Below are 20,532 nucleotides of genomic sequence, written 5' to 3'. Positions count from 1 at the left end.
ATTTGGAACCATCCAGCGGATTGCCCAGGACAGTCCCGCAATGGGACTTTAAGTCCTGGGCAGCCTGAACCGCTTTTTTTTTTTTTCGGACGAGGAGGAGAGAGAGGGGCGTCTAGCAACCGCTCGGCCCCCTCACTCTCCTTCACGAGGCCTCTACCTCCGCCTCGGTGCCTCAGCAGTGAAGCAGCGCGCGCCCTGGCAGAGAAGGAAGACAGAAGCCTTGTTCTCCCGCCGCAGGACTTCAAAGGTGAGTGAAATACAAAGTGAGTAGGGAAAGAGGAGGGAGAGGGGTTAGAAAGTGATAAGGGAGGGAGAAGGGTATTCATGTGTGAATATGTGGATGAATTGTCTGAATGAGGGAGAGCATGCGTTAATATGTGGATGAATTGTCTGAATGAGGGAGAGCATGCGTTAATATGTGGATGAATTGTCTGAATGAGGGAGAGCATGAGTTTATGTGTGGATGAATTGTCTGAATGAGGGAGAGCATGAGTTAATGAGTATGTGTGTATCATCGATGTATAATTTTCGAAGGGCAAAGATGGCACTCACCGGGGAATTCTCTCTGGCCGCACCTCCTTCCGGCTGCAGCAGAAGTCTACACGCTGCCCGGACAACACACCGGGAGTCAGAAGCACCGGTAGGTGTTTTTTTGTTGTTGTTGTTGTTGTTGTTGTTGTTGGGGGGGGTTTAAATGGGGGGCATAAGGCATTTCTGTAGGCAGAGTGCTCTATGAAATGCCTTTTAACCCCCTTAATGCCACTCTGCCTCCAGAAATGCCTTTTAACCCTCTATACGCCACTCTGCCTCCTGAAATGCCTAATACCTCCCTACATGCCACTCTGCCCCATAATATGCCTTTTAACCCCCTAAATGCCAGTGTGTATATATATATATATATATATATATATATATATATATATATATATTAGGGCTGAAACAACTAATCGATAAAATCGATAATAATCGATAATGAAAATCGTTGTCAACGAATTTCATCATCGATTAATCGGATCGATTTTTATCGATTATAAAGAGAGGTTTTTTCAGAGCAAATGCTCTGAAAAACTCCTCTCCTTATATAATCCGACCTCAAACAGAGATCGGATTATAACAGCGGAATCCAGATCCCCCGCAACGCTGCAGGGGACCTGGATTCCCCTCACTGTCGGCCGGTCTCTCACTTCCGTCTCTCTCCCCCTCCCATCTGCCTCCTCCCCCCTTCCATACATCACTCTGCCTCTCTACCCGGCACCGTTACTGACAGCCACTTTCCCTGCAGCTTCATAGAAGCCTCAGTGTAAGTGAAGGGCAGTAACGGAGTCTGTGCGATGCAGACCCCCACCGGCTGACAGAGAATCATCCTCTCTGCATCACACAGACAGACTCCGTTACTGCCCTTCACTTACACTGAGGCTTCTATGAAGCTGCAGTGAAAGTGCCTTCAGTAACGGAGCCGGGTAGAGAGGCAGAGCGGTGTATGGGAGGGGGGAGGAGTCAGAGGGGTGTATGGGAGCCACCCTCCAATACACCACTCTGGCTCCTCCCCCTCTCATACGCCACTCTGCCTCTCTACCCGGCTCCCTGGTGTCTTGTCAGAAACGGAGGTTCACAGGGGGCAGAGTGGAGTATGGGAGGGGAGGAGGCAGAGTGGAGTATGGGAGGGGGGAGGAGGCAAAGTGATGTATGGGAGGGGGAGGAGCCAACGTGATGTGTGGGGGGGAGGAGCCAGAGTGGTGTATGGGAGGGGGAGGAGCCAGATTGGTGTATGGGAGGAGGCAGAGTGGAGTATGGGAGGGGGAGGAGCCAAAGTGATGTATGGGAGGGGAGGAGGCAGAGTGGTATATGGGAGGGGGAGGAGGCAAAGTGATGTATGGGAGGGGAGGAGCCAAAGTGATGTATGGGCGGGGGAGGAGGCAGAGTGGTGTATGGGAGGGGGAGGAGCCAGAGTGGTGTATGGGAGGGGGAGGAGCCAGAGTGGTGTATGGGTGAGTTATAGTGGTGTATGGGGGGTATTATGAATTTTTAGGGCATATAGGGGGTATAAGGCATATGGATATTAGGCATATCAGGGGGGCATAAACATATCTGGGGGTAAAAGGTATATCAGGGGGCTCAGTGGCATATAGGGGGTATAAGACATCGATATTAGGCAAATCAGGGGGGCATAAAACAAATCTGGGGGCTCAGTTGCATATCACTGGCATATAAGGAGTATAAGGCATATCAGGGGCACAGTGGCATATCAGGGGGCACAGTGGAATCTGGCATATAAGAGGTATAAGGCATATATGGGGGCAGAGTGGCAAGCTGGGGGTCAGATGTGCATAACTGGGGGCAGTTTGGTAAATAAAAAAATTTAAACGGCTTTTTTCTCAGTTTTTATTAAATATGAAAAATAGTTAACATATGAATTAATATTTACTAATAACTTTGTATTAAAACCTAGTTTGAGAAACACCGTGTTTGGGTTCTTGTAGCTTTTATTATTATGTCAGTAAAATAAGAAGGCGAATAGAGAGAGGCCATTGCAATAAAGAGATGAAAGTGTAAATTGTGCGTTTTTTATTGCAATTTTTCTTCAATTTAAAATAATGTATTTTTTTTTATCCGATTAATCGATTAATCGAAAAAATAAATCGGCCAACTAATCGATTATTAAAATAATCGTTAGTTGCAGCCCTAATATATATATATATATATATATATATATATATGGCATATAGGGGTATAAGGCATGTCTGGAGGCAGAGTGGCACATAGGGGGTCAAAAGGCATATGATGGGGCACAGCGGCATATAGAGGGTTAAAAGGCATATCATAGGGCCCAGTGGCATTTAGAGGGTTAAAAGGCATATCATAGGGCCCAGTGGCATATAGGGGTTTAGGGCATTTATGGGGCAGAGTGACAGGCCTGGGGGCAGATGTGCATAACTGGGGGCAGGTTGGAAAATAAAAGGAATTAAAAACAGAATATTTTTCTCAATCATAGCTTTTATTAAAAAAAATAGTTTACATGAGTTAACATTTAGTGGTAAAACTTTTTTCCTATAGGGTCGTCTTATATTCAGGCTTTTTCTTTTTTTCCTAAATGAATATTCAGATTTTGGGGGGTCGTCTTATAATCAGGGTCGTCGAGCAAATACGGTAATACCTGCAATGCTGTTTCCATGTATTTATTTGATCTATACCTGCCATGCTACGTTTTATATTTTGTTATTGTATACCTGCAAATACAGGATTTGTATGTCTGATTCTGTTGATTTGATATATACCTTCAGTGCTGAGATCACAAGTGAATTTCAATTGATCTATACATGCAAAGCTGGGTTTGTGTGTTAATGTGTTGATTTATACCTGCTATCGGCAGGGTCTAATATTTATATATTTTATATATATATATATATATGCAGCAGGGACTAATATTAATATATATCGGCAACTGGGGCTAATATTTATATATATCAGCAGCAGGATCCAATATTTGTATATATATCAGCAGCAGGGTCTAATATTAACGAAACTGCCAGTTCAGCTGTAATTTTGAAATCATGTTTCAATCATAATCTTTACTTCAAAGAGATAAGTACTCATTATGTAGATAAAAATGCATGTCTAATGCGTATATGCGATGGGGCCATCACATAAATCAATAATAAAGGGAGGGGCTTGCTGGGGGCATTAATACATATAGTGGTGTCTGGAGGCGATTATACAAGGGTGTGGGGGCACCACATTAATCTATACTAAAAGGGTGCTGGCTGGGGCATCAATACACAAGGGTCAAAAACACTAAGGGGGTATAAACAACAACGCAGTGTGAAAAATCCATCCTGATGTAGATGTCAGTGACGTAGATTGTGTCCTGCTGTTTGTGTGTTTTTGGTTATCAGTGTACCAGAGCCTGTCCTGGGGTGTGTGTGTGTATAGGTGTTGGTGTGGCAGAGCCTGTCCTGGTGTGTGTGTGTGTGTGTGTGTGTGTGTTTGGATGTGGGAGTGGCAGAGCCTGTCATGTGGTGGGTGTGTGTTTGGGTGTCCGTATGGCAGAGCCTGTCCTGTGTGTGTGTGTTTGGGTGTCGGAGCCTGTCCTGGTGTGTGTGTGTTTGGGTATTGGTGTGGCAGAGCCTGTCCTGGTGTGTGTGTTTGTGTGTCAGTGTGACAGAGCCTGTCCTGGTGTGTGTGTGTGCCTGGGTGTCGGTGTGACAGAGCCCGTGTTGGTGTGTGTGTTTAGGTGGCAGTGTGGCAGAGCGTGTCCTGGTGTGTGTGTCTGGGTGTCGGTGTGACAGAGCCCGTGTTGTTGTATGTGTTTGGTTATCTGTTTCCTGGCACTTAACTTACAGTTGGAATTATTTAATTTATACTTATCCAGAGATAAAACGCCCTCCTGAAGTTGTAGTGACTTCAGGGGACAAAACATTCAGGGCCCTGAAATCATTTAGTGGAAAAGTTAAGGTATTGTGTTATTTATGCTATAATATTTATTTCAAGGATTAGTCTCACTAAATTGTGGCTTCAGGCTTCCCATGTTGAATGATCAAGTATTATGTTAGTCCAATAACAAAAGTATCATTCCATAGCACATTACGTTTGGCAATATATATATATATTTTCTCAGTGGTATGATTTAATGGTGGAAATTATGAATGTCCCCCCCAGTTTGACTGTGGTATCTTGTGTGCCCCCCCTATATATTGTTTCTAGAGTCGCCACTGCATTTGGTTCTAAAATATTACTGATTATATTTGGAGTTAGAAGGGGTTATCCCAAAGCTGTGTTTTGCGTCCTACATGAGTAATGGGAGGGCTGCCAAGTGGGGTTACCTGCGGGTAATACCGTGGCTTAAACACATCTGGCAGACTTTAGACTCAGAACTATCCAATCATATCTCACATCAATTCAGCAACTGGAATTTGCTAGAAGGGCTGTAGAAAGGATCTAGAAAGGATCTAGCCAAGGTGCAAATTGCATGTTACACTACAAGCCAGCTAGAGAGAAGCAGAAAGACAGTATTGCAAAGGAAGCGAAACCCAGAAAAATAAAACAGAATAATGCCGCAGGAAGAAGAACATACAGAAAGGAAATGAAGTACAATCACACTAATATATATGATAAACTCTATACCATTAAAAACTTTCTTATTACATCCCAGTCCTTCAGGACAAGCAGACGCACCATGATGACAACGTGAAATACTGGAGCCGTCCGGCTAATTTTGTTGAGAGCCCCTTCTTTGTACCCTGTTGAGTATCTACTTTGGACGTTATGCCTCTGAATATGTGTTAATCTGGCAGTCAGCTAACAGAAAAACACAAGTTGCCAGTTTTGCCAACTGACATGCCAGGGAAAATGGTGGTGCGCACCTTTCGCATGCCAGGTAAAATAATGACAGATGTCATTAGCAGCAGTGCTACCGGGAACCCTTCAGATCTTAACCAGAGGCTCCAGAGCTGATTCTTCTTTGCCATGTCTACCCCCTGTTCAGATCCTGCCCACAGCCTGCCCAAGTCCCACTTGCCGCCCACCCCTTAAGAGCGTATTTGGTGCTCGCCATGTCCCTATGCATGTACCCCTTACACACCCCTCCTACCCCCATTAAGGAGCAAGAGAGAGAGGGGGAGCTCTGGGGGGCAGCCTTGGGAAGTTCCTAGGTATGGTTATATTGGGGAACAAAATGGCAATATTACCAAAGGGGCAACAGGGACCACATTAGACCTACATACAAGGATACTTGAGAATGCACACCTCTCGACGACACACCATGGGAATCAGAAGAATCCTAAAGCTCACGATGTTGGACTAAAAATATGAACCACAGCAACAACATTGAGCGGTGGTCTTTGGTTAGGACTCGCCCGGGTCAGTGAATAATCACTACCTCCCAAGAATGACTGTGCGAAAAGTCTTTATTTAGATCAGGACAGTACTTTCTCTGATTCGGCTGATACGGAGGCTATTTTTTCGAGGTGAAGAGGCTGAATCTTTTTTCTTTCTTCTCCGGCTTGCTTTCAGAAGTAGATGCGGATGGGACAGGCAGACTTCGTGACTTTGGTTTCTGATCTGACGTCTCTGCAATCGCACTTCTTAAAACCTCAATCCAAGACTGGCGTTCGTTCTGTAAAAAACACGGGGCGTTAATGTCATTATTAACAGCTTCGATGACATCATTTACCTTTCGAACATAGAAACTACTAGTTGAGTGTACATGTTTAGTATGCGTGTCTATTTTTCTTATAGCCTTTGTTGGCCAGGTCCAGGTGGGCAAGTAAGTTCTGGGTATCGTGAGAAAGCTACAGGAGGTTTGGCTTAGAGGTTAAAATCTAACAATGAAACCAGGATTGAGCTCAAGCCTCGCTAAGCCTGGCTTGTCTGCGGGTTCGGAACACACGCCTGTTAAGGGAGGGCTAAAACATGTCCTCCGCTTCCTTCTTTGGGTCTTCATGCATCTCCAAAAGGATGCTAAGCAAGACTCTGCACATTGGACCAACCAGTGGACCTCAGCCAATTTGGTAACATATAGCCAGTAAATATTTGGATGTGATTAGGTAAGCAATAAGAAGGACTACAATGTTGCATGATGCCCATACCTCATCCTTTGCTTGAAATAGCCATTCATTGCCATCTCCTAGCCTGAAAAATGAAAATGTGTTAATTATTAATGCATCATTTTGCATAAATGTTGAAATGTAAGTAAGGCTTCTCTAGAATCATCTGAATCAAGTATATTACATACAATATCATTGATGTATTAAAGAGAAAAGTACAAATGTGTGGGATCTCATTGTGACATCATTAATGATTTCCATATCGTGTCTTATTTGTCTTTCATTTAGTTTACTGTTTATTTGGAAAGAATCTCATTAATAACATTTATTTGTAAAACATTTAAATATGGTGTCACTAGAGGTAAAGCAATGATCGATAGGCATTACAATGACCCCATTACTTTCAACTACTTTTAATGGGTTGTTATGGGCTGCGGGCTCTCGCTTAATTACTTACCGTAGCCTGAAAACGTGCTTTTTCTTTTTATAATCTGCCATTGCTTCGCAACTTGCGTTGCTTAGTAGAAGTGATTGTTCATCTTGCAAAAGTTCATTCATAGCAAAAGATTTGGCGTCTTTATAGAAAAATAAGTCATTATTCTTTAGTGTACAGTAGACATTTGACCAGGACCTGTATAACAAAAACAAAAATATATATATATATAAGGGCGTATATTGATCACTCAAAAGGTTTTGCTTATATAAGCAACAATATCCCAAATTAAATGTGTCGGCTTCTTACATTCCACTTGGAAAGTGGTTTCAAAGAGGGGTTGGATTCTTTAACTCATCTAGTTGGAGGGCACAAATATTGATGGAAAGAGGAACCTGTTTGCCATTTGGAGGTTTACCTATTGGCAGCTTTTTTGAGTGTCCCTTCAAGGTCGTGTTTTCTTGCTAAATATCCCTGCATCTGGATGGTGGCAGAACTCCCCGTCTCTTCTGGGACGATAGGCGTCTCTTCTTGGGTTTGGCTAACGGCTGGCTGCATGACGCTGTGCTCAGTCTGCTTGGGAATTTCTGTCTTCTGTTCTTCTCTGTGTCTCTTCTCCTCTTCGTGGTCCTGGGTGTCAACAACACTTACTTCTACTACAATTGGCAATCTGTGTTCTTCTGGTTCTTCTACCTAAAATACAATACAGAAACCATATTTACATAAGAGATTTAATTAGTCTTAATGAATGTTCAGTTATAATCCAAATCTCAGGAGGACCCCGCTACTCAGCAACGTCTTTTCCACCTGAGCCGATTTCACACGACTACTCCTCCAGTTAACTATATCCAACTACATACAACGCATGTCGCTGTCACAATGCTCGATCGCAATGGGTGAGCCTTAGCATGTCCAGCAGGTGCACCGCGATTGGACCTAGCCTGGTGAGACCATGGTGACGTGCCTTTATGTATAGATATTATTTATTATTAACAATTACTACTTATGTATGTATTCAAAACAGTTGTAACATAAGTATGGTGATAATGTGTAGGGTTTTGAACTTGTATGTAAAGGTTGTATTTGTATCAGTTTGTATCAAGGGGATCTGGACACAAATCTAATTGTTCAACTTCAATTACTCATTCAGTGTTTGCTAACCTGTACATGAATGAGTGCAGTTATCACGTATTACTTGCTTATGTGCCCCATGAGTTAAACAGGTGAGTATGATTTTAGACAACTCATTGAATTAAGACAATTTTTCTTATGTTAATAAGAGAGGTACATCCAAAACAAAATAACTGAACTGTATGACCTCACCTGAGTAGGTTCTTCAGTTGAACTTCCAACTTGTGTTGTTTCCTCTTGCTCACCTTCCTCGTCGTGCTCGAAGCTTAATCAAACAGATAGCAAAATTAAATAAAAACGTATAACTTATAAAAGCAAAGCACAATCATGAAACGTAGTCTGTTCTTCTGTGTTCTATTAGGCAACAATGAAAACACAAAGACCAAAACCATGGATTTGTTAAGAACACAACTCGAGGAGTTGCAGGAAGCCATTGACTAATATCACTGTTTGCTATAACCCAGAGCTTTCATGGTAAATTTTACTAAAACCTATTAAATTGGCACCTAATTATACATTAATTTGTCTTTATTGCTGCTAAGGAACTTTTAATTTCAGTTAAACCTACTGCGTCTCCAGGTGGTCTTGTCTCTGGTCTGATTCATCTGCCTTCTCAATTTTCTGTTTCTGAGCCTCCTGATATCTCCTGATGTCCAATAACTCCAACTGAAAGAAAAGACAAAAATACACAAATAGGATAATTTAATTAAACAGGAATACTTTCGCATCAAGTGCATGTGTGGTAGTTTGTAACGGAGCGGAGTAATTGAGGAGACACCACACGGAAGCAGAAGGTATGAAGAACGCAGGAATGTGGACAAGAGAGGAACTGATGAGACAGAGGTGAAGGAGAAAGGAGTTTAGTGGAAATGGAGAAAGCAAAATGGGATCACAAGACTATTATAATTTGATATAAGGACAGAGATATCCTAGCGGGATGAGCTTAACCATATGGGACTTGAAGCAAAGGAAGAAAACAGGTACAGATCACAATGTATGGGATAGTCGGGAAGCTTTTAATAGTCAGTGTTCCAAACAGAGCCGTTTAAATTTAAATATTCTTGATCTTTTCCCTAAAAGCAAGAATCACGTCAGTCAGTGTTCCACGAGTGCTGAGACTGTTGTTCTGTAAGCTTACGGTAGTCAGTCTTTCGAGTGCTGAAAATCGCTCCTCCCACGTTGCGGTGGACTTCTCAAGAGCTTCGTGCCTCTTTAATAACTTTTCTACATCATCCAGGCTATTTCCGACTTGTGTTGTGGACAGGTAAGGTTCCTTTGATATTAACCAGGCTTCTGCCATGGAGGCATCTCTTGCAAACTGACAGACCTCTAGCACTGAAATGATCAACACACAAGAATTAACCACAATGGGGCTGATTGTATATTGTGCGACATTTTGCAGAGTTTACAACCATTTCATGTATTCAGTTCTGTGACGCTTCCCTAATAGACAGCCCCAAAAAATCTCAGATTTAAGATTTAAGTTGTCCTTTTCAACTATGGTTCAAAGGTTCATTTAAGGGTTTGAGTTATTTCCCAGGCTTTATGCCAATCCATTCACTACTCACGCAGACGAAGCCAGTCCCAGCGCTTGTCCCATTTCTCCACCATCTCAGCTCTCCTTTCCGCTAGCTGGTCCAGCTTTTCTTTTATCTGTTTGATGACAGACCAAAATGTTTAATTAGTCAAAAAGTTACATGATTTAAATTATGTACACATTCATTAACTGAAAATGTGATACATTTAATTAACCTTCATGAATACATCTTAAGATGTGAAGGTAACCCTTACTTCTTATGGTGGCTAATATTATAAGATGACCATATGTCTGTTCTCTGCCCAGATTAGGACCTCTTGCCCCTTGTTGCTATACAGTTGGTCACCACCATATGGAACAACTATGGTCAAGTAGCATATTACCTCTGCGGAAGCAGGATGATTTCGTGCCAGGAGCGTGTTTCCCAGGTCAACACAACTGGCGTAACTTGCATTTCTTGCTTCAATCTCTGCTCTGAGTTCTTGGTGATATTTTAAAAGGAACTCAACAGAAGACACATCTCTGTAAAATAAAAATCAGTAATTGAGCAGAAGGCACACAATATATTAGAACCTTGTCAGAAGAGCACTTTTACACACGTGTAATAACAACACGCATGTATCCGGCACTTACCTTGGCTTTTCCTGGGTTTCAATCTGTCGGATCATGTTCTCCATCCACAGCATTAAATCCCGCACCATGCTGAAAAACCTGAATTTCTCAGCTGCACTAATTAACTCAGTCCGGCGGCCATCACAGGCGTCTAATAAGCCTTTCCAAGCTTCAACAACCTCCCTCTCCTTTTTCTGTATATCCATAGCTTGCTGCCCTGCGTACGACGCGTATAGTCGAGCGGCCACATCTTGGAAAAGCTGGACCTGCGAAGACAAATACAACATTTTAGTGTCCTTCTTCTTCCATGGCCACTGGCATATAAGGAAGCCGGTGGCTCTACCCCATGACTGTGCATTATAAATAACCCGAATGTTTGTATGATATCACTGATTCCCATACGCACAATGGTCCATGAACCTATGGAAAACAGTGGTGTCCAGTTACAAACGTGGCATTCTCCTGATGACATACCTGGGATCCAATAAAATGAATGTCCCTTTCAAAGGCTGTGTGTACCCTATGCAGGGACTCGGCTGTGTATTCATCAGCACCCACTTCTTCTGGGAGCTCTGTGTGCTTCTCCTGGATCATGTTTAAGATCTCTGTACCATCATAAAAGTATTTATGGAGCTCATAAGATGCAGACAATAGCTGGACACGGGTGTCGATCAGTTCCAGCAAGTCTCCCCAGCTCTCGTTCAAGTTATCTTTCCATTCTGCAATCTTGGCAGCTTCAGAATGACCATTATCTATCAGTTCTTCAATTAGGATGTTTACATTATCTATACGTTCCTGCCCGATGGCACCCGTCTCTTTGGCAAAGTCACGGAATTTATCTCTCAGCACCTGGAAAACATATTATTTGTAACTTTATCACCATCATTACTATAACTTCTTTCTCTCTGTCTCTCTCTATATATGTAGCTGCATAAACATTTTTCTGTTGGCTTTAATGCAACTTCATACTTACAGTTACATGGTCTAAATCTTGTCCCATTTCCTGGGATGACGCCTTCATGTCCCTCTCTGCGATCCACTGTTCCAAATCCTCAACTTCACGCTTTAGTTGAAACATGTGATAGATATTGTCCAATCTTTGTCTGCGGTCGTCAGCCATTTCCCTTAACGCTGCATACTGCTTTTCTATATTGCCTTGGCGTCGGATTAGTTGTTCACTGTATTTAACACAGGGAATATTATTTAAGTATTTATACTAGTTGTAAATGACTATTGAAGCTGGAAACGCTGGAAAACGTCTAAATGACCCCAAACTAAGTGACGCTTAATTTAATGTTCTGAGGACCCTAGTAGAGTTACCTGTCAGGATGCTCTAGAGCAAGGAGTTTCTGACACTGATCTGCCAAATCCTTAATATTCTTCCCGTAAAGTTCCACTCCATGCTGCAGACTTAGATGTCTCTTCACCAGTAGAACCACGCTTTCTTCATCCTTTCCGAAAACAAGAGAATCCATCATATAACATGTATGACATCATACGTTCACTTGAACGATTTTATTTTGTTACCTCTGCCAGGAGATTATGTCAGAGGCTAATCAGTCTTATTGACATAGTCTTACTTTATCTACTGGACATACCTTTAGAGAGAATGCTTTAGGGACAAGGTTTTACTGCTGTGTATTGTTGGTCTTCTAAAAAGTAACATTACAAGTGTTCTTTCCAGCCATTGAATTTGGTCAGCGATTTTTAAAGTGCAGGGCCCCTCACACGTCATCTTTACTAACAATCTACTATACAGGAACAGATGGCCTGTGGTTCTGATGGCCACCATCTCTGTACCATTATGCGTCTACTTCAAAAGTGTAGAGGACATGAAAGAGAGGTGTGTGAATCCAGACACGCACTTCTAACACCTTAATGGTAGACACCAGATGGCTAAACCCATCACCACCGAGGAAGTAGAAGGATCTAACGTTCCTGTTGCCTTCACAGCTAAGGTGACCCATCACGTGATTATAGTGGTGTCCTTTGTGATAATAGCCTATAAAGCTTAAGGTCTGTGTCCTTTAATTATCTCATCGAAGCAGTAACATTATGGACGTCTGATCGATGACACTGTTTTTTCATCATAAACACACCGTGTCCATTTAAACCACCACCGTTGGAGCGCTGAACTGTAAATGGAATCATGTGTGGAATCAACAGAACCTTACCGCTTTTCAGTTTAGAAATGTGATATATTGGTGGTGTTACCTTTGGAGTCTCATCTCCAATCATATAAAGCTGCTGTTCATCAATCCAAGCCTCGGCCTCAGTGGAGTCGATATAGTACTGCTGTGCCTCGTGTGCAAGGTGAAGGGATTTCTCTCGGGTGGCAGTCGCTGTCTGTATACGATCCCAAAGCGCTTGCAGAGACTTTCGTTGTTTTTCAATAGGTTGGGGATCAACGTACGGCTCAGCCTCCATAGTCTCAGCTCGTTTAACTACATCGTCTATCCTGGGACCATGGCCGGCAATTTCCTTTTGCAAAGTCTAGAACGTTTTCATTAAATATAGATCTTGTGAAAACACAATATGTGAAATAGCGGTGCTAAATGAAACGAGTTTAACAACTGTCCATTCTTCAAATAAACATGTATGTTATATAGTGTGTAAAATAGAAATACTCCAAAGGATAATTTACCAAAGAGTGAGACAATTAAACTGCCAGGACAAAATATTACATCTGGTCTTCACCATTTAATAGAATCGTTATAGAAGAGCATGCTTAGATTGCTAATTTTTTTAATTTTTTTTTTATAATAAGTAATTCTGGTGCAAAGTTTGAGGTAAAGTATTATAACTTTAGCAAATGGGCATCCATGGGAATTCTCCAGGCTTGACGCGAAGTCAAAGGGTTCTCTGGGTTAGTGTCTTCTATCTCCTGGCAGGGGAGCAGCGCTCACTCCCATCCATATTCTGCCTGCTCTCTCCCCACTTTACCGTAAAAATAAAAGGCACTCTGGGGGTATCCTGCCCCATGAATGGTTACCCTGACCCTCCACACATAGTTGGCCTCACCCCATAAGACGCCATATGGTCATGGGATTATCCAATCAGCGGAGATCAAAAGACCACTTTGAAAGACCAATCTTAAAACTCTGCACTAGAATGGCTCATTATAAATAACCACCAATTAGCAATAATAATGGCTGAAGATGAAATATTACAAAGGAGGATTACCTGGTTCTTCTTCAATAGCATTTGGACTGTCTGAAGATTATTCCCATATTCCTTGGACTCTGCAAGTGGCAGCTTCTCCTGAACCCACATCTAAAAGAACACATCTACAGTGGTCACGTAATATAAAGGCATACCTTTGCATTATACCCAAACATTCTTAGGCACTACGTAGAAATGATTTACAATACTTGAGCACCAAGCCATCAAATAATACTCACTATTTCATCTTCCAAGTCCCGGTGCAATTGATGTACTTGCTTTGAAGAATTAAGCTTTCTCTTTCTGTCTTGCAAGGGCTCTTGAAGTTGTAAGAATTGTACTTTAATATTTTGTTCTTTCTCGTCGGGCTGCTTTCCGGTGACGGCTTGAGCTACAGGAATAACTTCCTCAATTTCTTTCGCCTTTTGATCTATCTGATCTTCAATTCTCTGTATATGAAGTAGAAATAATAAGAACCAAAAAGGTGTCTCCTTTAAACAAATTTAAACAAATCCCAAGGAGACACAAGACATGGCAATGTCCTCTAGAAGTCAATGCAAGACGTACTCGCAGGTTATTCTGTATTGCCCATTAATTTGGATTGATAGCAACCCAAGCTCCCAAGCCCCCCAAAGTTCTAAACCACCCATAACAAGATACATAGTAGTATCTGTACCTTGTGCTTATTGAGAAGAATATTAACACTTGTCAGGTCGTGTCCGTAGTCATCAGATGCCACCTGCTGTTCCATCTCCTTTACCCATTTAACGATATCTGCATGTTGTTGTTCATACAACTCAGACCGGTTGGCATCAAAAAGGATCTGCTCTTTCTTCAAGGTTGTTGACTCCAGTTCGTCCCACAGAGCATGTAACTGCTGTAACTTTTCAGAAACTATTGGTTCAAACTGGCCTTTCTCTCGAGCCAGTTGTTTCCCTTCCTTAAAACAGCAAATAAAACATTTAAGAACTTCCTAAAACATATTCTTTTGTTATTTTTCATTTACTCAATTTCAAAGGACTCACCGAGTCGATCTTGTGAAGCCTCTCTTTGTTGGAATCGAGTTCTGCTTTAAAAGCTTGATGCTTTAGCCATTTGCTGTGTAAGTTCCGAGCTTCGTCATACGATGTGTCTTGAGCAGTCAGCATTTTCTCATTGATCCACAAGGTTAACTGAAATATAAAAAATATTATATGTAATACCAAAGTTGAACATTATGAAGGACAAACCTCTGAGATCTTCTGCTACGGGAAGGGCTGATACACCGTTATAATATATAGTTTTAATCATGGATGTTTTAGGAAATCTCCCACATTACATATGCATTATGAAGAGCAAATTTGGAAGCTCGCTGGCACGTGTCCTTCATCACACCTAGTGGTCCTTCAAAACTCACTCTAGTACATAGAACCCAAAGAGTCATTTATCTTCAAGTCAAAATGGCAAAATCAAGTGAAAACTAAAGAAGAAACTAGAACTTTCAGCATAAAAGCATTTAGTCTAAACTAACGCCAGCGTGGTGGGCAGCCATCTTAGTTCGGGTCACTTATTCTACTATCAAAGGTTCACTGGAAGACAACAGCCAAGAGTGTCCAACCACAAACAATCTAAAATATGAATGTTACAGCAAACATGAAATATGGAAATGTGCTAAATGGATTTGTCTAGTAGTTTCATCTTTATACTTTCAGTCTTCTAACTGAAATAAAAAGTGGGTAAAAGAAGGAGAAAAGCTAGGATGCAGGGGAAATTAGGATGACCCAGAACCCATGCAGTCAAAGGGATATTAAATCTAAACCTGTTATTGGTAGGGTTTACTTACTTCATCACAATTTTCTAAGAAATTCTGGAGGTCATAATTATCCTTCAGTAACACATAAACTTCCTGCGCCTTGTTCACATTCTTGGTGTACCTGAAAAGAGATAACATATAATAAGTTATGGAGGTAAACTTATAATCAACATATTCAACGCCTTAAAATTCCAGTTTCCACAGCACTACACATTAAACAACCAAAAAGATTTAAAACACAAACGTTGGACAAGATTCTCCATTCTTGATTATAATTATTATAGAAAGGTTTGAATCCTGAAACCAACTCCTTATTTGCAGATGAACGATACATGCCGCATTCACGCGTATATTTTATTCTTTATAGTCCTCCATAGACCAAACAACAAAACTATGGATTAATAAATGTAAGCGATACAAGGCGGAAAAATAAACCTATAAAGAAGTAATGCCACCCAAGTCTTTTGGGACAATTTAACGATATCGCCTTACAAACGTATAATATTTTAGTTCATTACAAAGGCAAATTAACAAAAAAAATGTTAAGGAAAGCTTGAAAGATGAAAAAGTATCCATTACAATGTGTCTGCCTAAAAATAAGCAGTCCTCGCATAATTAAAAATAGAAATTTTTAAATTATCCAAAACGTGTTCAACCTATACAGTTGTCAAATAATACAAAACTGGGCCAACAAAAGCAACAGATGCCATGTTTTCAAATGCTTTAATACTGTTGGCCATGGGTGGCCAAATCCAGAAAGACACCAGATGAGTCAAGATCAGTGTTCTAATACAAATATATAAAAATAATATAAAAAAAACATGAAAAATACACCTATAATAACTGCACCGTTAATTCTTTCTATTGTACAATTGACTTAAACAAATATGATCTATGGAGTCTACTTGGATTTTAGAAACGTTTAAACATCATACCTATCTTGAAGCGAGCCAACTTTCTCCAAAGCTTTATCGGCAAATATGTTCTTTTCCTTTTCCAATCTCTTTCCATTTTCTATGGTCCCAATAATCTTCTCTTCGTTATTCTCCATGGTGGTCTGGAAGTCCTCGTGTTTTTTCAGTCTGTTCTGGGAAGCTTGGAGTGTGTTGGGTAGGTCAGTATGGGCAAAGACATATTCCTTCAAGAAAAAAAAGACAGCATTTATGATTTAAACAAAATGATCAGGGTACCTAAGCATCTAAACCATCTTCCTGAAATTGTCTTCTAAACGAGGAGCTTCTTAGGTATTTGCTAATTAACTATTCAAAAGAGGTAATTTTGGTGAAAAGTTTAAAAAGACAATAGAATGCTCCTGATACTGGTGACATTCCATTGCTTGTTTTGTGAGATGATCATTTTTTAGACTTATTCACTTCCTTACGTGTGGCCACATAACGTCCATTAACTAAAACCTTTCCATAGTATCACACAAGTGTTGTACTTCATTACGCATCAAACACAATTTGATTTTAAAATAAATCCCACAACAAAAGACTACATGAAATAACAAGGAGAGTACCTGGTTGTTTAAGATGGCTTCAGACTGCTTCACGTCCTTTAAAAACCTTTGAAACTCAAGGCACTGAGAAAGGAACTTTTCTCTGTTGTCCCACATCTTCTGAAGATCATTCCAACCACCTTCTATGTCTCTTAGTCTTTGGTCCAGTTGTTGATACTGAGGATCTGTTTGCCCGCTAGTTACCGTATTTCCAGTGTCAACAACATCGTGGAAATCGCCTTTGTGGCGTTCAATGTCGTCCTTAAGCGCCAGATGGTTGTGATGTAGCTGTTCTGCTTCTGGCAATGAGTTTGGTGCATCATCTGAAGCGGTTGTCTGCTGGGCTCTGTAGAGCCATGTTTCAAAATCATACAAGTCTACCAAAAACTTCTGCAGTTTGCTGCTTTCCCCTAGCGAATCCTCTTGGTTTTGTAACGCCTTCTGTAAATCTTGCCAGACATTGTTAATATCAATCAGTCTGTCGAGAATGTCTTGGGCATGATCAGGGTGATCGTCAGCCAGTCTCTGAGCATCCTCCTGCAGACTAATGAGTTTAGCTTCTATGGCTGCCAGATCCCTCTCAATGGCAGATAGTTTCCTCTGCACGGTCATCACGGCAGCTAGGTCATTCCCGAGGTCCTGTATAGAATTTACCACCCTGACTTTCTCGAGTATCCAGTTCTTGGTCTCATCACAATCAAGGCCATAATTGTGGAGCCCAAGTGCAGAATCAATGGCTTTTCTTCTATGAGACACCATCTCCTGAAAAACTGTCCATCTGAGAAAATAGGGAAACAAGTATGACCTTTTTAGTCTCTTTAATGGAATATTTCTATCTTCTCTGATATGTGGAATATGGCGTTACTATATTAGTCAATAAGGAGTAATAACGGTCCCCTAAAACTTATATTTTGGAAGGGGCATGCCAGCTCAGTGTAATATGTTTTGTTATGTCATTGTTAAAACATGGTTTTCAATTGGAATGCCAGATGTTATGTATCTGATCCATGATCTAAGACAGAAGACACTTTCAGGCTGCATCTTACCGCGCGTTTCATTGAGGCCACACTGTTTCATTGCTTGTATGACCTTGATAACATATGTACTTTCTTATTGGTAATGTACACCATGTTATTTCTGAGGTATGTTAATAAAAATTAACACAAAAATAAACAATTTTTATTCTGCATTCCCCATATTAAAATAACAGGTTTTTCCTGTTCTTCGAGTACTCGTCTTCTTACCTGGTGTTCATATGGTCCTGGCACTGCTTTATTTCCTTTCTGTTGGGATGTCCGCTTTCAATTAAAGCATTGGATTCACTGTTTACATTCTGAATTTGAGAGCCCAAAGTGTTCATTTCTTGATCGAGGGTATCAAATCTGAAAAATAACAATGGGATTTATAAAGCCATTTTATTGTCCAACCTACCAGCCCCATGCTCAATTGTAACGCAAAATGTAAGAGGTGTTCTCTACCTATGCTGAATGACCCCCATATCCTCCAGCGAACTTGGGATCTGCATTTCTTCCAGCCACTTCTCCTTCTCATTCATCCACAATTCGCATGCATCTATTTCGCCAAGAATAGTGTAATATGCAAGAGCGTCTTGAAGCTTTTGAGAGCGCAGGTCTGCGAGGGACGCCAAATCAGAATAGAGTGCCTCTAATTTTTGATGCCGGCTGTCTATCTCTGGCGATATTTTGAACTCTTCTGGAAAGTTTTCCACTTGATGTTTGAGACCCTCCAAGACGTTCCTGTTCAACATGATGTCATCGAGGTGATCTTTGTGTTTCTTCACCAGTACTGTGGTGGAATGTTCATCATGTCCAATGTCATCACTTTGCATGATGCGATAAGTGTCCTGCATCCTTGCGGCCAGGTCGTCTGCATCCAGTTGAAACTGGAAGAAGTTCTCAGCATCACACAGGATCTTTAAGCGGAAGGCCGCTAATTCTTTCAGCTGAGACCATTGTACTTTGATTTTGTCGATTCGTTCTTTGATCTTGGGTGACCCCGTGTGTTTCTTGGCAATCAGTGTTTCTCCATCTTTAATGGTTTGTTGCAAATTCGACTCAAGACCTTTCAGTTCATCTTCAAAAGCTTTGTGCTTTCTTTGAAGAATGGAAATACTTGTTAGATCCTTCCCATAGTCCATTGAGGTGTATATCTGCTCCTTCTCCTTTATCCATCTCTCAACCTCATCCATATCTCCGAAGAACTTCCACAAGCACCTGGATTGCAATAGTTGGGCTTTTCTCTGTGCTGCTAACATAACAAGTTCTTCATAGCAGAGTTCGAGGTGACGGACCCGGTCTTTAATTACTTGTGGATCACAGGGCTGGTATCCTGCATGAGCCAACGGCAGTGGGTTATGCGCAAATATTTAAACAATGATTTTGATACAATATTTCTGGTTAGCTGTGTCTGAAGCCTACCCTAATTCGTGCTCAGGCATGGAAGTCATCTTCATGATAGGTTAGAAACTTTAAAAAGGCCAAATGAATAATTTGCCCTAGAGATTAACGGTGTCTGTATCAACTCTAGTTAGTACATTATCCCACAACCTTTATGAATAATACAATTTTTGATAATTTTGACAACCAACTTACCATCTCCACCTATAAACTTAACCAAAGCCTCATTAAAAGACTTCACTTTATCTTCTTGGGCTGCGATGTCACTTTCAACCAAGGCGTGTTTTTGAAGTAAATATTCCACCTCATTTAGGTGTTTCCCAAAATCTTGTGATAAAAGCCCAACCTAGAAAGGTTGTGTTGGAAAGGAGAAAAGGAGAAATGAAGAAAGAAATAATGCACTCCCTTTGACCCCTTCTTTGACCCCTTCTTTGACCCCTTCTTAGACCTCTTGGAACTCTTGCACCAGTGCTGCAGATGGTTGGCAGCGAGTATACTGTACATGCACACTGGTAAGCAGGAGGTTGACAAATCAATCTCCTGAAAGGCAAGGTAATGGGGGCAATATTACCGTCCAAATGCATATGGGGGAGTCTGATTAATCCTTGCGTGCACTTGGGAGGAGAAAACCCATAAAATAACTAAAATGTGTATACATTCATAAAGTTATTTTAAAAGTTTAGAAGTTTGTAAACTAGATGACCACAGGGGAGACCCCTCTACAAGTAAATGCAAGGGGCACTTTTTTACTTAATCTGTCACTGAGTCAACTAAACGTATTTCTCTTCTGCGTGTGTTTTGGTTTCTTCTATACAGTTAAAATGTGCGCTAGGGACACTTTAAAGTATTGCTAGTGTCTACTAAGTGCAGCTCTAACCACAAGCTCTATGGACACTTGATATACGGGGGGGCATGTGGGAACGGAATTATAGACATGTGAGACCCTTCAGTAAAACACGTTTTTTTTACCTTCATTTGATCCATCCAGCTAACGGCTTGCAACATTTCCTGGAACTGAGTCTGGAGGTCCAGATTCATCATGACTCTCTTGCGTCGTGCGTGAAGCATCTCTAGAAGGTATTGCCAAAGACGTACTATGTTGTCTTTCCTGGCGTTGATTCTCTTTATGTCATGGTATCTCTCATTCTCCAGTTCCTTGGCGACATTCACCAGCGCCTGAATACGCTCCTCGTAAGCCAAGATATCCGTTTCAATAGCTTCGTGCTTCTTCTTGGCCGCGTCCACTGATGGCAAATCATAACCAAAATTATCCTGTAGGGAACAAGAGTAGCTTTATAGAATTGTTCTAGATTTATTTTGTTGTGATCGTGTATACATAAGTATATTGTTACTGCAAAGACTGCATAATACCAATTGTTATAATGTATGTTAGGGAAACGTACCTGAG

At 41.2% G+C, this 20,532-nt stretch overlaps 1 protein-coding gene across 1 annotated transcript in view; it reads right to left on the bottom strand.

Annotated features, from left to right (window-relative positions):
- Positions 1-5,885: 5,885 nt before the first annotated feature.
- Positions 5,886-20,532, bottom strand: part of SPTB (spectrin beta, erythrocytic) — a 28,352-nt gene continuing 13,705 nt past the window's right edge. Inside the window, exons 12-36 of the mRNA XM_053475416.1 lie at positions 20,094-20,396; positions 19,320-19,470; positions 18,186-19,056; positions 17,952-18,089; positions 16,729-17,485; positions 16,145-16,347; positions 15,240-15,330; positions 14,443-14,589; positions 14,094-14,357; positions 13,657-13,866; positions 13,439-13,528; positions 12,470-12,748; positions 11,576-11,706; positions 11,229-11,433; positions 10,730-11,104; positions 10,277-10,521; positions 10,027-10,165; positions 9,675-9,759; positions 9,245-9,441; positions 8,675-8,772; positions 8,299-8,371; positions 7,394-7,668; positions 7,000-7,173; positions 6,585-6,627; positions 5,886-6,112 (exon numbers count right to left, since the gene is read on the bottom strand). Of these exons, the coding sequence (XP_053331391.1) occupies positions 5,951-6,112; positions 6,585-6,627; positions 7,000-7,173; positions 7,394-7,668; positions 8,299-8,371; positions 8,675-8,772; positions 9,245-9,441; positions 9,675-9,759; positions 10,027-10,165; positions 10,277-10,521; positions 10,730-11,104; positions 11,229-11,433; positions 11,576-11,706; positions 12,470-12,748; positions 13,439-13,528; positions 13,657-13,866; positions 14,094-14,357; positions 14,443-14,589; positions 15,240-15,330; positions 16,145-16,347; positions 16,729-17,485; positions 17,952-18,089; positions 18,186-19,056; positions 19,320-19,470; positions 20,094-20,396 (5,706 nt within the window). The 3' untranslated portion in view covers positions 5,886-5,950. The remainder of the gene's footprint in view (positions 6,113-6,584; positions 6,628-6,999; positions 7,174-7,393; positions 7,669-8,298; positions 8,372-8,674; positions 8,773-9,244; positions 9,442-9,674; positions 9,760-10,026; positions 10,166-10,276; positions 10,522-10,729; positions 11,105-11,228; positions 11,434-11,575; positions 11,707-12,469; positions 12,749-13,438; positions 13,529-13,656; positions 13,867-14,093; positions 14,358-14,442; positions 14,590-15,239; positions 15,331-16,144; positions 16,348-16,728; positions 17,486-17,951; positions 18,090-18,185; positions 19,057-19,319; positions 19,471-20,093; positions 20,397-20,532) is intronic.

The sequence above is a fragment of the Spea bombifrons genome, chromosome 9, assembly GCF_027358695.1.
Source record: "Spea bombifrons isolate aSpeBom1 chromosome 9, aSpeBom1.2.pri, whole genome shotgun sequence".
NCBI lineage: Eukaryota > Metazoa > Chordata > Amphibia > Anura > Pelobatidae > Spea > Spea bombifrons.
Note: the sequence above shows the minus strand (reverse complement) of the source record. Positions and strands in the feature narration are given on the sequence as shown.